The 13,825-nt window shown below is 40.1% G+C and overlaps 1 protein-coding gene across 2 annotated transcripts in view; it reads left to right on the top strand.

The window, feature by feature from the left end:
- The window catches only part of ptdss2 (phosphatidylserine synthase 2), a 78,093-nt gene that overhangs the window by 24,905 nt on the left and 39,363 nt on the right, over positions 1-13,825 (top strand). For both annotated transcript variants that reach the window (XM_072272258.1, XM_072272257.1), the window contains exon 4: positions 7,393-7,460. In XM_072272258.1, coding sequence (XP_072128359.1) covers positions 7,393-7,460 — 68 coding nt within the window. The remainder of the gene's footprint in view (positions 1-7,392; positions 7,461-13,825) is intronic.

Here is a 13,825-nt window from a genome sequence, read left to right as displayed (position 1 = left end):
TGACCACTCCTGTACCTCCAAAGATGCTTCCTGACCCACTGATTTCTTCCAGCATTTTATTTGTATTCTGATTACAGTATAGCAGAGTTCCACCTGAAACTTGTGACCTGTATTCTCAATACCAATCGAGGTCGAGGTCAAGGTCATGGCTACCCTCAGTGATAGGCTGTGGTGATTTCTGGCTGTTGCTGTTGATCCGGACTAAATTTCAGTTTGTATTTCACTACATCATCAAAGGACACCCAATCCTTCACCCATGAAGATAAGGCAGGCTGTGCAGGATGTACTACATTGCAGGCTTTCTCAAATGACAAACAGTTATAGATTATCTGGACATGGTTTATTCCTAGCAGAAATTTCCTGAGCAACCTTCTGCCAGAAGCATCGGACTGTAGCTCTGGAGGATTCATGGTACTTCTCTCGTACTTAAATACTCCACTGGTTGAACAAGTCTTTCTCAGTGAAATGCATGCAAATAGGAAGTCTAAAATAATTTGAGAAAATAATGGATATGTTCAGTAGCTTTGTAGAATCATGGAAAATTATGATTTCTGAATAGACCTATCAACAGAATCATCAGTCACTGGTAGGTATCTTGGAGACTCGTAGTTCATAGTTCATTAAAAGTAATCTGTAGCCGAGATTGCATCTCACTTATGTACTTTGAAAATGCACACTGGGGGAGATCCTGCATTTTGTTTAGCTAAACCTGTCATTTCCTGTAGTCTGCATCAGTTTAAATCCACTTTGGCATGTGTTCTTCCGTCCCTGATTTCGCCAACTATGGTAGAACCAGTCCACCTCCATTCTCTTCTTTTGTTTCATACAAACAAAATCATAAAATGTATATTCATTTTTTCAGTTTGGGGCTCAGTTGGCAGAGCTGGCATATGGAACAGTATTGCACAGTGCAGGCCCTTTGGACCACAACGTTGTGCGGACTTTTTAACTTACTCTAAGATGAATCTAACCCATCCCTCTTACATAGCCTTCAATTTTTCTATCATCCATGTGCCTATCTAGAAGTTTATTAAATGTCCCCAATGTATCTGCATCTACTACACCCCTGGTGCTATTGCCTGCTGATCATTGCTCTTAAAAGTTGGTGTTGGGTCACCATTTTGAGTCCTTCCACAATCTTGAATACTTCCATAACGCCATTAGGTAGGAACTTTTGGAGCATACAGCTAGCCACGATGAAGGAACACTGATTAGAAGAGCCTGTTACCCTTGTCCTCTTCTGTAGTAGAGGTTGTATGTGTGGGAGATGCCCAAGTTGTCTAGGCAAGTACCCTTAATGTATTTTGCCAATGATAGACATGAATGATGAAGGGAATGAGTGTTTTCTACTACTGGCAGTGCATTATCTGATTCTATGGCCTTCACAATATCTGGTGCTAGAAGCTGTTTCTGGATATCCTGTGGAATGATATTAGCTGGCTGAAGGCCAGCTTCTGTGTGGAATTTTGGATCTTGGGAAGAAGTTTAGATAGTTCTAATGGGTTCCGCAGGATATCCGTGCTGGGACCTTTGCTATTTGTGATATATATAACTGACTTTAATGAAAGTGTAGATGGATGATTAATAAGTTTGTAAGATTATACAAAGATTGGTAGTGGTGTGCATTGCATTGAAAACTGCCAAAGGATACAGCAAGATATAGATAAGTTACAGATATGGACAGAGAAATGGCAGATGGTGTTTCTAACTGAGTGAGTGTAAGAACTTTAGTTATGTCATTAGCACTTAGCTGGATCCCAGCATCCCTTTTGCTAAACAAAGATTGCTAGACTACTTTGTCTTTGCATTGTGCATCAACAACTTTGTTGCTGCACGTGCAAGGGGTCATTAACATGGATTAAAGAAAAAGAACTTTTATCCTACAATGTATTGGCCTTCATCAATTAGCATTATTTGGAATGGTATCCAGATCTTGTACCTGTGGATTAAATATCCACTTGCAGTCCACACGAATTTCAAATTATTTTAATTCATTTCTTGCAATTCAAATTGAAGCACATTGAATGCATTAACATACGTCCTTGCTGAAATATGTATGGAAGTTGTGGTAAGGTAACGGTTAAAGATAGTGCCCAGGCGAGGATGACTACGGCGGTGTGTAGTGACACCCAGGCGAGGTTCTCGCTTTGCAGTGAGAGCCGCCAGAGCCAACCTTGCTTATTACAGACAGGATAAGCGAGGATGACAGCTGCAATGTGTAATCAAACTGTTCAGGTGGGGCGTCTGGAGTGAGACCTTTTCTAGAAAGAACACATTAATTGCTGACATAGAAAATCTGCAGCATTTTTTTTAAAAAGGGGTGCTCTGGTCCAGGTTGGGTGTTGCAGGAAGCACAAAGGGAAGTTGCCGTAGTCTGAGTCAGGTCTGACATGAAGGATAGAAATTGCCTTGGTCCAGGTTGGGTCCAGCAAGAAGCCGAGGAAAATTTGGTAAACATGTAGTTTAAGAGAAAGGTATTCCAAAATATGTGTGTCTCTGCTTGTGTCTCCTGATTGTGACTGCATGAATGGTACTGTGAAGGTCCCCTGTCCCGGTCCTTTGAAGGACTCCAGTAACATGCATGTTTGTATATTATGGATCAGAAAGCATTAAGTATGTTGAGAATCATATTGTATGGATGAAATGGACTAAATGTATGTCTGCAGATGTGTAGTTAGAGAAAGGAAAATCTGAGAAGACTGTTGGGTTGTCTGTGATAGTTCAATGTAAATGTGAAAAGCAAAAATGGTTAGATAAATCCTGTTTTTAAAAAAAATGAACAAAAGTTAAAGAATGAAAAGACATGGAAAGAACAGGCAAAGGATCATAGTGTCTACCTCAGTGTTTGAAAAGAACCAATTATCACAAGTCTGGGGATGAACTAGATGCCGTATTCCTGCCTTCCTTAGGCATGGTTTCAACAAGACCCACACCAAGTGGCATTTCTTGAGTACTCGGTGAGGCCATATAAAAGAGTTAAGTAAAATTGCGAGTATTTTTACAATATTGCCAAAGCAATTATGACACCAAAGGATTAAAGCTGTTAAGGGGAATGGGGACAATACTTATCTGCGACTTCCCAGTTGCTCCACTATAGCCTCTGCGCAATATTGTACGTTGCTTTAAAATTATTGTGAAAGCCATCCTACACAATTTGAATATTATTTTAAGTTATAGCTTTGTTTTATATTTAACTAAATTGACAGTGACCAAATTTTGGCTAATCATTACCAGATTAACTTAAAATTTCACTGTGAACTTCAGTTTTAACATTACGTGCTTTATACACATATGGTTCATGTGACCCACTTGTGACTAATAATTTTTGTTTTGAACAGTGCAGATATATTTTAGATGTTATTTTAAATGTATGAATTTTAGTTCTTTGATTCTTGTCAACGTACATTGAAATGGAATGATGGGTAATAAAAGGAGATGTGCACCAGGGGTATGTTTTTGTTTGCAGACAGCCTGACCACTGAGCTCAAAGATGCCTTCAGGCCAAGGCATCTTTGATAACTGTTTCCGCCTCCACCACCACCAGCACCATACACTACATAATTAACTTTAAATTATCCCTTCCTGAACTGTACTTGTGTCTGTTGTAAAAATCCAACCTCATGTCTGTACTACTGGTGACCCACCGAATCTCATAAACGGTACTTACTAGGTGTGTGGCCATCAGGCGTACCACTTCTAAAATGAGATCTTTGGCCTGATCCAAAGCCTTGGTGGAATTGTTGTTTTATATAACAACAAAAAGAAGGAAATATGGAAGTTGCAGTAAGGAAAGGGTTAAAGACAACACCCAGGTGAGAAGGAATGCAGTTGTGTGCTGTCAACCCAGACAAGGGAGACTTTTGAAGTGAGACCGCCAGAGTCATCTTGGTCACTACAGATGAGATAGGTGAGGGTAACTGCAGCAGTGTGTAATCAAGCTGTACAAGTGGACCCTCTGAACTGAGACCTTTTCGAGAAAGATCCCTTTACAGAGTAGGGGGTGCCCAAGGCAGATGAGATAAGAATATAATGGAAGAATGTAAAACACACCCAACAAATAAGGGACAATTGCTTTACTAACTCAAACTGTCATTAGTTCTCAGCTTGTAGTTCCTCTTAGCTTTTAACACTCCTATTGTGTGTGATTAGCGATTGATCTTGCAAGTAAGGGATTCAAACATACACAATTTACCAAATGGTCAATCGATAAGCCAATTCTGTATAAAAATAGTTTTCTGTTCAGCATTCAGAACATTGTGGTGACAGGGGCTGTGCTGCTCTCCGTGTGCACAACTGAAAGTATATTTTAGTCGTGAGTGTGTGTGTGTCATCCAGTTATTAAAAATTTTTTTTTGGCATGTGCGTGCGAGTCTGTGCGTCTGCGTCTGTGTGCGTGCGTCCGTGATGATTGTCTTTTTCATGGCTTTTACAAGGCACGGAGCGAGAGAGAGAGATACTATGTGGCGCGCCATTCCTCACACAGACATTTTCGCAGTATTTTTCCCTTTATTTTACGAGGTTGAGTTGCTATCTCGACACTCAACCCAGCACGGATGGAAAGCGTACTCGGGAGCAGACCCGACTGGTTTCGAACCCGGGAACCTCCGCTCCCGGGTCTGGCGCAGATGTCACTGCACCACCAGCCGGCCCGTCATCCAGTTATTTTAATTTATTATTGTCCATGATGTATGTAGCTTTGTATAAGGAAATGGAATAAATCGATGGGCTATTTTTTCATAGTTGGACCCATTTTAGTCTTATGGGTATGCTGTGTGCTGGTTTAAACAGAATTGCAGATTTTCAAAAATAAAGTGCATGTTTCACTGATATTTGTTAATTAACAGGGTTTGCTGCCTGGATCCATCTGTTTTTCCATCAAGGCATAGGGTAGCAATAATGTTTCTGAGAATATTTGAAGCTTTTTTTCCTGAAGTAGCACTTTTGCTCCATTAATGAGCCCCATTGAAATATAGGTTCATGCTGTATGGTGGCTCGTAAAACGGAAGAAAAAAATTCCTTGATGCACAAGATGCCAACCTTCTGTGTTTTGGGGAAGGGATATGGAGAAAGTATTGTTTAAAAGATTTTGTCTTCAGATTTAAGATTTAAGTGTTCTTAAAAACTATTCCATTTTTAATCTATCAATCTGACTGAATGTTACACATGGTTACAGGATCTTTTAATTCTTTCAAGTTATTTTCTTTAATCCCTGTTGGACAGGGTCTTATCATTGCTGTGCAATAGAGTGAGGTTTAAAATCATGGATGTAAATCTGTATCTTATCACTGTTTTGCAACTCCCAATTATTAGTCTTATAACTAAAATGTTTTATCTTTTTGGAGGATAGTAAGGTGTTCTACAACACGGAAGCCTCCGTCTATTCTACACTCAGTGGCTACTTTATTAGGTATACCTGCTCATTAATGTAAATCTCTAATTGTCCAATCATGTGGAAGAAATTCAATGCATTAAAGTATTGAGGGAGGATAGTACTGATTAAGGATAGTCAGCATGGCTTCATGCGTGGTTGGTCATGTCTAACTAATCTTATAGAGTTTTTTGAAAAAGTTGTCAGGAAAGTGGATGAAGGCAAGGCAGTGGATGTCATTTATATGGACTTTAGGAAGGCATTTGACAAGGTCCTGCGTGGGAGGTTGGACAAGAAGTTTCTGTTGCTCAGTGCTCAAGATCAGGTAGTAAATTGGATTAGACATTGGTTTTGTGGGAGAATCTAGAGAGTGGTTGTAGATGGTTGCCTCTCCGACTGGAGGCCTGTAACTAGTGGAGTGCTGCGGGGATGAGTGTCCAGTCCATTCTTGTTTGTCATCTATATTAACGATCTGGATGATAATGTGGTTAAGTGGATCAGCAAATTTGCGGATGACACTAAGATTGCGGTGTAGTAGACAGTGAAGATGGCTATCGTGGCTTGCGGAGGGATCTGGACCACCTGAAAAAAAATGGGCTGAAAAATGGCAGATGGAATTTAATGCAACTAAGTGTGAGGTGTTGCACTTTGGTAGGACCAACCAGAGTTGGTCTTACATGGGGAATGGTAGGGCACTGAGGAGTGAGGTAGGTCATGGGGATTTAGGAATACAGGTCCTTAATTAATTGTAAGTGGTGTCACAGGCAGATAGGTTGTAAATAAAGCTTTTGGCATGTTGGCCTTCATAAATCAAACTATTGAGTACAGGAGATGGGGTGTTATGTCGAAGTTGTGTAAGGCATTGGTGAGGCCTAATTTGGAGTATTGTGTGCAGTTTTGGTCACCTACCTACAGGAAAGATGTAAATAAGTTTGAAAGAGTGCAGAGAATATTTACAAGGATGTCACTGGGTCTGGAGAACATGAGTGAAAGATTAAATAGGTTAGAACTTCATTCCTTGGAACCTAGAAGATTGAGAGGAGATTTGATAGAGGCATACAAAATTGAGTATAAATAGGGCAAATGCAAGCAGGCTTTTTCCACAGAGGTTGGATGGGACTTTAACCAGAGTTCATGAGTTAAGGGTGAAAGGTGAAAAGTTTAAGGGAAACATGGGGGAAACTCTCTCTCAGGGTGGTGAGTGTGTGGAATGCACTGCTAGCGCAAGTGGTGCACGCGAATTCAATTTCAATGTTTAAGAGAAGTTTGGATAGATACATGTATGGTAGTGGTTTGGTGGGGCTATGATCTTGGTGCAGGTTGATGGGAGTAAGCAGTTTATATGGTTTGGCATAGACTAGATGGGCCAAATGGCCTGTTTCTGAGCTGTATTTTCTAAATGGTTCTATGATATGGTTGGGATGTTCATTTATTGTTCAGACTAGGCATCAGAATGGGAAAGAAATGTGATCTAAGTAACTTTGACTGTGGGATCATTGATGGTGCTAAATGGGACGGTTTGAGTATCTCAGAAATTGCTGATCTTCTGAGATTTTCACATACAGCCATCTTTAGGGTTTACAGAGAAATTGTGTTTTTAAAATAAAAACATCTGTTCTCTGGGCAAAAATGCCTTGTTAATGAGAGAGATTATAGGAGAAAGGCCAGACTGGTTCAGGCTGACAGGAAGGTGACAGGAACTCAAATAAGCACTGTTACAACATAGTCATGGTCATACTTAATTGATCCCAGGGGAAATTGGATGTCCTTAACAGTGGTACGCAGAAGATCATCTCTGAACGCACAACATATTGAACCTTGAAGTGGATGGGCTACAACAGCAGAAGACCCCATGACCATCCACCTAATGGCCATACAGTATTGGGTTCCTCCTGTACCTAATAAAGTGGTCACTAAGTGAATATAGCTGGCTGTGTTAACAATATTCAGTTGTCTGCCAACCTGCCTTTTAAAATTAATTATTTTAACTAACATTTTCTGTCTTCGGGCATTCTCTCTTACAGCATACTGGAGATTCTGGTTATGTGTCAGTGTTGTATATGAGCTGTTTCTCATCTTCATACTTTTTCAGGTAAGAGATAAGTCCTTATTTTTTCACTGAAGTATCTTTAACACTGTTCCTCTAAGCCAACGGTCCCCAACCATGGGGCGGCGGACCGGTATCGAGCCGCAAAGCATGCGCTACCGGGCCGTGAGGAAACGATATGATTTGGCGATAGGAGCAGCTGCACCTTTCCTCATTCCCTGTCACGCCCACTGTTGAGCTTGAATGCACGCGACGTCATTGCCTGCGCGTCATCCATGTAAGCGCGGGGAGAAGATCAGCTCCCCGAGCTTGCAAATGACGGCGGGCTGAAAAGTATGTTTGACATAATATCTCTGCCGGCATTCCGTATCAAAGTCAAGGCTAATTATCCTGAGATAGCTACAAAAGCACTGAAAACGTTGCTTCCATTTCCAACATATCTCTGCAATGAATGCAACGAAAACTAAATTGCGGAATAGACTGGACATAAGGAATCCCGTTCGAGTGTCGCTGTCTCCCATCACCCCTCGATAGGACCGTCTTGTTGCAGGAAAAGAAGCCCAGGGCTCCCACTGATTCAGCAATATTGGTGTGTTGCAATGATTTTATATGTTCATACGGGGAAAATATGTGTTGTGTGTTTAATATCCAAGCGTTACTTAAAATGTTATGATGCTATTGACTTATATAACCATATAACAATTACAACACGGAAACAGGCCATCTCTGCCCTTCTAGTCCATGCCGAATGCTACTCTCACCTAGTCCCACCGACCTGCACTCAGCCCATAACCCTCCATTTCTTTCCTGTCCATATACCTATCCAATTTTTCTTTAAATGACAAAATTGAACCTGCCTCTACCACTTCTACTGGAAGTTCGTTCAACACTTACTTCAAGCTCCCCTGATAATTGACTTATGACTATATTCATGCGAGGAAAATATGTGCTGTGTGTTTAATATTACAGGCGTTAGATAAACCCTTTTAGAAACGAAATTGTGTATTAGCCACTTATCACCTATATTGTGTTTGTGATTAACACCCCCTCCCCCCGAACAGAATCGCCAAAAATGAATTGAAGGAAAAAAATCGACACGTACACGCATGCGCACTGGTGCCCGCGCAAGGCTTCATGGTCATTGTAGTCTATTTTTTGGGGTAAACCCAACGTATTTGACTGCTAATCTTGTTCGCTGGCAACCCTACCAAACCCCGCCCCGGTTGGCCGGTTCGCAAGAATATTGTCAATATGAACCGCAGTGCGAGAATATTGTCAATATGGACCGCAGTGCGAGAAAGGTTGGGGACCCCCTGCTCTAAGCTGCTCAGGTGTGCGGCTGCACAATAACTGAAATACTCCTGTCACACAGTCTTTGTTGCTGCGCAACTGGTATTTTCTTTTATATTATGTTTTATGAAAGTGTTGCACAGTCTTCAGACTGTGTAAATATAAATAAATAAATCTGCTCAGAGCAATGATTGGTCCATGCAGCTGCAAAAAAGAATTAGAGGGAACGTTGATCTTTAAGCATGCAAAGTAGATCCTTTTGAAGTAACACATGTTTGTACAGCGAAATATTTCACTATAATCATCGTAAATAAAGTACTGATAAAATCACTAGGAAAGAACTGATCTCCTTCTCTACTGGGAGTCATTGATACTGTTGACGTTTTGCATGTAAAAATGTTTGAAATAAATGGTGATTTTGAATTGCACTCAGGTTTATGAACACTGCAATCTGTCGATTTTCGCAAATATACATTCAATATATCATTGAAGTGTTTTCAGCTGCTTAATCATTAAGCTTTTATGAAGCTTGGCTCTGTAATCAAGAGTGTGACTGAATCGTCATTGCATCATGTGCTTTGAATCTGTGCAGTCTTTTACTTTCAGCATTTTGTTGGAATCCAGTTTTCTCTTTCTGTCATCCTTGTATCTCTATTGCTGGGGGATGGGCCAACTCAGGATTCCATTCTCACTGATTTTGAATTACCGAGACGAAACTAAGATGTCTGTATCTGAAATAGAAGTGACTATTTTTCTTTGCTTTCCTTGCTCTATCAACATTGAATTTCATTGAATTGTTATTCAGTTTAGCTTCAGATCTTCAATAAGAATATTGATAATATTAACAGGAGAAAATTTGTAGATGCTGGCAAAATGTTGGAGAAACTCAGCAGGCCAGGCAGCATATGTGGAAAAGAGTAAACAGTTGACATTTCAGGCTGATACCCTTCTTCAGGACTGCAGAATAATAGATGAGAAGTCAGAGCAATAAGGTGGGGGGAGGGGTGGAAGTACAAGGTGGTAGTTGATAGGTGAAACAAGGAATGGGGGGGAAGAGGGGTGAAGTAAAGAGCTGAGAAGTTGATTGGTGAAAGAAATAAAGGGCTGGAGAAGGGAGGAATCTGATAAGAGAGGGTGGGAGCTGGTGGGCAGGTAAGGAGAGAAGGTGAGCGAAGGAATCAGGGAATGGTGAAGGTGGGGGCAATTACCAGAAGTTTGAGAAATCGATGTTCATACCATCAGGTTGGAGGCTACCTAGACAGAATATAAGGTGTTGCTCCTCCAACCTGTGTGGCCTCATCATGGCAGTAGAGGAGGCCATGGTCTACCATGTCGGAATGTGAAGTAGAATTGAAATGGTTGGCTGCCAGGAGATCCTGCTTTTTCTGATGGCCATAGTGTAAGTGTTGGCGAAGTGGTCTCCCAATCTACGTTGGGTCTCCCCAATATACAGGAAGCTACACCAGGAGCATCAGATGGAGCAGACGACCCCCACAGACTTGCAGGTGAAGTGTCGCCTCACCTGGATGAACTGTTAGGGGCCCTGGATGGTAGTGAGGGGGGAGGTGTAGGAGCAGGTGTGGCACTTGTTCCACTTGCAATGAGAAGTATCAGGAAGGAGAACAATTTTGATAATATTGATCCTTGTTTAATTTTGACACACATATATGTTTAGGTATATTTTTAATGAATGTTTAATTTCTTTCTGCAAATTGGGATTATCCTCCTTTATTTGTGTAAGCAAAATAGTTCACATTAAGCCATCTGTATGTACTTTGGCATCAGAGATTACCCTTAAAAAATCTGAGCAGCTGGGTAAATAATCACCACTAAATGCATCTGTGGATGAATACACAGCATTAAAGTTATGGGTTCTGTGCTATCATAAGCAACTATTCTTATCAAGATTAATTTAGTAAATAATATACAGATTGTAATTCTGTAGTCCAGCTATTCACTTGTCTCATGAAGGGCCCCAGACTAAAACGTTGACTTTACTCTTTTCCATAGATGCTGCCTGGCCTGATGAGCTCCTCCAACATTTTGTGTGTTGCTAAACTCTGTACTAATCTGTAGTTAATTAACCTACCAGTACAACTTTGGTGAACTTTAGCCCACAGTCCTTCTGACTTGCAGAAACTTTGGATTGTTGGCAGTTCTTGGAATCCTTCTGTGATGGGGGGAAATGTTCAAACTTTAAAAAAGAATAGATCTCTTGCTCAGATGGTGATGAATGGGGGCAATTTCTGTGGTTTAGCACCAATCATGTTGAAAGGGTGCCAGTCTAGAGAGTTTCAACCTGTAATCCAAAATGCTTTAATATGTTTTGCAATTTTATTTTATCTAATATATTTGGTCAGTTTACAAGTAGTGAATTCTCATGTTAAGCTATCCTGAACTATTTAAATTATTTTAAATAAAAATGGAATTTTAAATAATTTTAAATTGTTTAAATTAAATTTGAGTACACTTCTGGTTTAAAACATGATTTTTAGACAAAGCTGCTCATCTAAAGCTAATGTATACTATATTATAGGGAGATATAAAGACTGAAGATAATTATGCACATTAGTTTTTTTCAGTGAAGCAAAAATGGCATTTAAATATATTACAGTCCCCTGTCATTTGTGCTGGATTTGACCCAAGAATAGCTGACATTGGGGAAAAAAGGTAACGGATGGTTTCTCATTGCTGTCAGACTTTTATTGTCAGTATTAATTCAGATGGTGATTTATAAAGCTTTATTAATTTTACTGGTTTACCCTTAACCCTTCAAAATAAAATAAATTGTCTGTGTTTAATATCAAAACTAAGTTGAATCTAATCACTCGGCTCAAGGGCTGAATTATTTAGGTGCTGTTTGGGCATAGTATGCAATAGTTGGATTTTCAGAAGGCTGCTAAACGAGGTAAGAGCTCATAGTACTACAGGAAAGATTCTAGCGTAGACAGAAGATTGGCAGGGTTGGTTTTGGGACCACTTCTTTTCACATTATGTGTCAGTGATTTGGATGATGGAATTGATGGGTTTGTGGCCAAGTTTCCAGATGTTAGAAAGGTAGGTGGAGAAGCAGGTAGTGTTGAAGGAGGATTTGGACAGATTGGAAGGATGGGAAAAGAAGTGACAAATGTAATACAGTGTAGGGAAATGTATGGTCATGCACCTTGGTAGAAGAAATAAAGGAGTAGAAATAAAGAACGCAATGTTCTTTATTCATTTTAAGAGGACGAGAATATAAAAGCAAGGATGTAATGATAAAACATTATAAGGTATTGGTCAGATCACATTTGGGCAACTGTGAGCAGTTTTGGGTCTTATTTCTCAGAAAAGATTTGCTGGAATTTGAAAGAGTTCAGAGGAGATTTATGAGAATGACACAGGAATAAAAAGGTTAACGTATTAGCATTTGGATGGTACTGGGTTTATACTCACTGGAGTTTAGAAGAATGAAGGGGGAATCTTATTGAAACTTACCAAATATTGAAAGGCCTTGATAGAGTGGAGGTGGAGATAAGGTTTCCAATGGTTGGGGAGTTCAAGGCCAGAAAGTGCAGCACCAGAGTAAAAGGGTGTTCCTTTAGAACAGATGAGGAATTTATTTAGCCAGAGCATGGTGAAACTATGGAATTCATTGCCACAGATGGCTGTAGAGGACAAGTCATTTGATCTATTTAAAGCAGAGGTTGATAGGTTCGTTATTAGCCAGAGCATCAAAGGTTATGGGGAGAAGGCAGGAAGATGAGCTTGAAATGGATAATCAGCCATGATGGAATGGAGAAGTAGAATCAATGGGCTGAATGTTCTAATTCTGCTCCATTGTCTTATGGTCCTGAAAAGCCATAGTTTTTCAAAACTATGCTCTCCCACAAATGGAAGTAGTGGTTGAATTGACCTTTATCTAAAGCAGGTTTCTCAACCAGGATTCCGCGGAACCATAGAACTACGTGTGAGGTCGCCAGGAGTTCTGCGAGAGATCATGATTAAAATAAATAAGCATCGTTTTTGAACTTCACTGCAACGCACTATGCTAGGGATCATAGTGATGGGCAGTGACCGAGCAGCCCCGTTAGCAATCTCGTTCAAGGTCTCTAAGCCCAGTGTGGCAGTGCATAGTAGGACCATGTTTATTTGGTTGAGTCCATTCTCAGTTTTTGACGTGAGATAGGGCAGGCTGCTGATAATTGACAAGCGCTATATCGCACAGGGGTGGGGGGCATGGTAGACTAATGAGCATGAAGTATGTTTTCCAAACATTGAATGGACTTGCCCAACTTCAGCTGTGACATCAGTCTCTTCCTCCTGAATTATCCAGGTTGCTGAGTCAACAGATACCACCAATAAATGTCATATTGTAGCATTTGTAAGATTTGTAAATGATAGTGAAATTCAAGAAAACTTTTTTTCGTTGCAAAGAGCTGCCTGAAACAAGCAAAGGCCAAAATATATTTATCTAGAAACAACAGATCTCTCTTGGAGGAACTGTGTTGGGATCTGTACTGATGAATCCCCATCAATGTTTGGCTCCATGAGCGGTTTCGTTTTTCTTGTTTTTACATGTTACTTTTGGTAATACAAATGACTATACAGTTTTTAGGCTAATTGAATAAATATCCTGATTTAAGTTTCTGTAGATATCTTAAGTGCACTTTTGGTGGTCAATAAGGAATCAAAAGCCACTCTATTGCAGTACCACATTTTACATTTTCCTCACTGAAATTCCTCTTTTCAGTGTATATGCAGGCGAATACTGCAAAAACAGGGCCTTTAACATTCAAAGAATGCGTGCTTTTTAACTTGTTCCAAAGACTGAATCTTTTTCAAAAGGGTACAGGAGCATGTAAAACCATTTTGGCTTGCTGTTTTTGTTCATTTTCTTGTTAAATTTAAACAGTAGTGTGCTGTTTGGCAACTGAGGGCGTCGGAATGTGGAGAATTGACAGTTTGACTGTCAGGTGAACTTTAGCACTGACACTGTTTTGATTCTGGCTGCGCTTCATTACTTCTAGTAAAAAGGCAAGTTTTATCTCATAGAAACGTGCATGCTTGTGTAAACAATATTTTCAATTGATGTGAGAAAGAGGACCTAAGGAAATAAAATTTTGTCTACCAAATGCACAAAC

Source organism: Mobula birostris, chromosome 11 (assembly GCF_030028105.1).
Source record: "Mobula birostris isolate sMobBir1 chromosome 11, sMobBir1.hap1, whole genome shotgun sequence".
Taxonomy (NCBI): domain Eukaryota; kingdom Metazoa; phylum Chordata; class Chondrichthyes; order Myliobatiformes; family Myliobatidae; genus Mobula; species Mobula birostris.
This window is presented reverse-complemented; position numbering and strand designations above follow the sequence as displayed.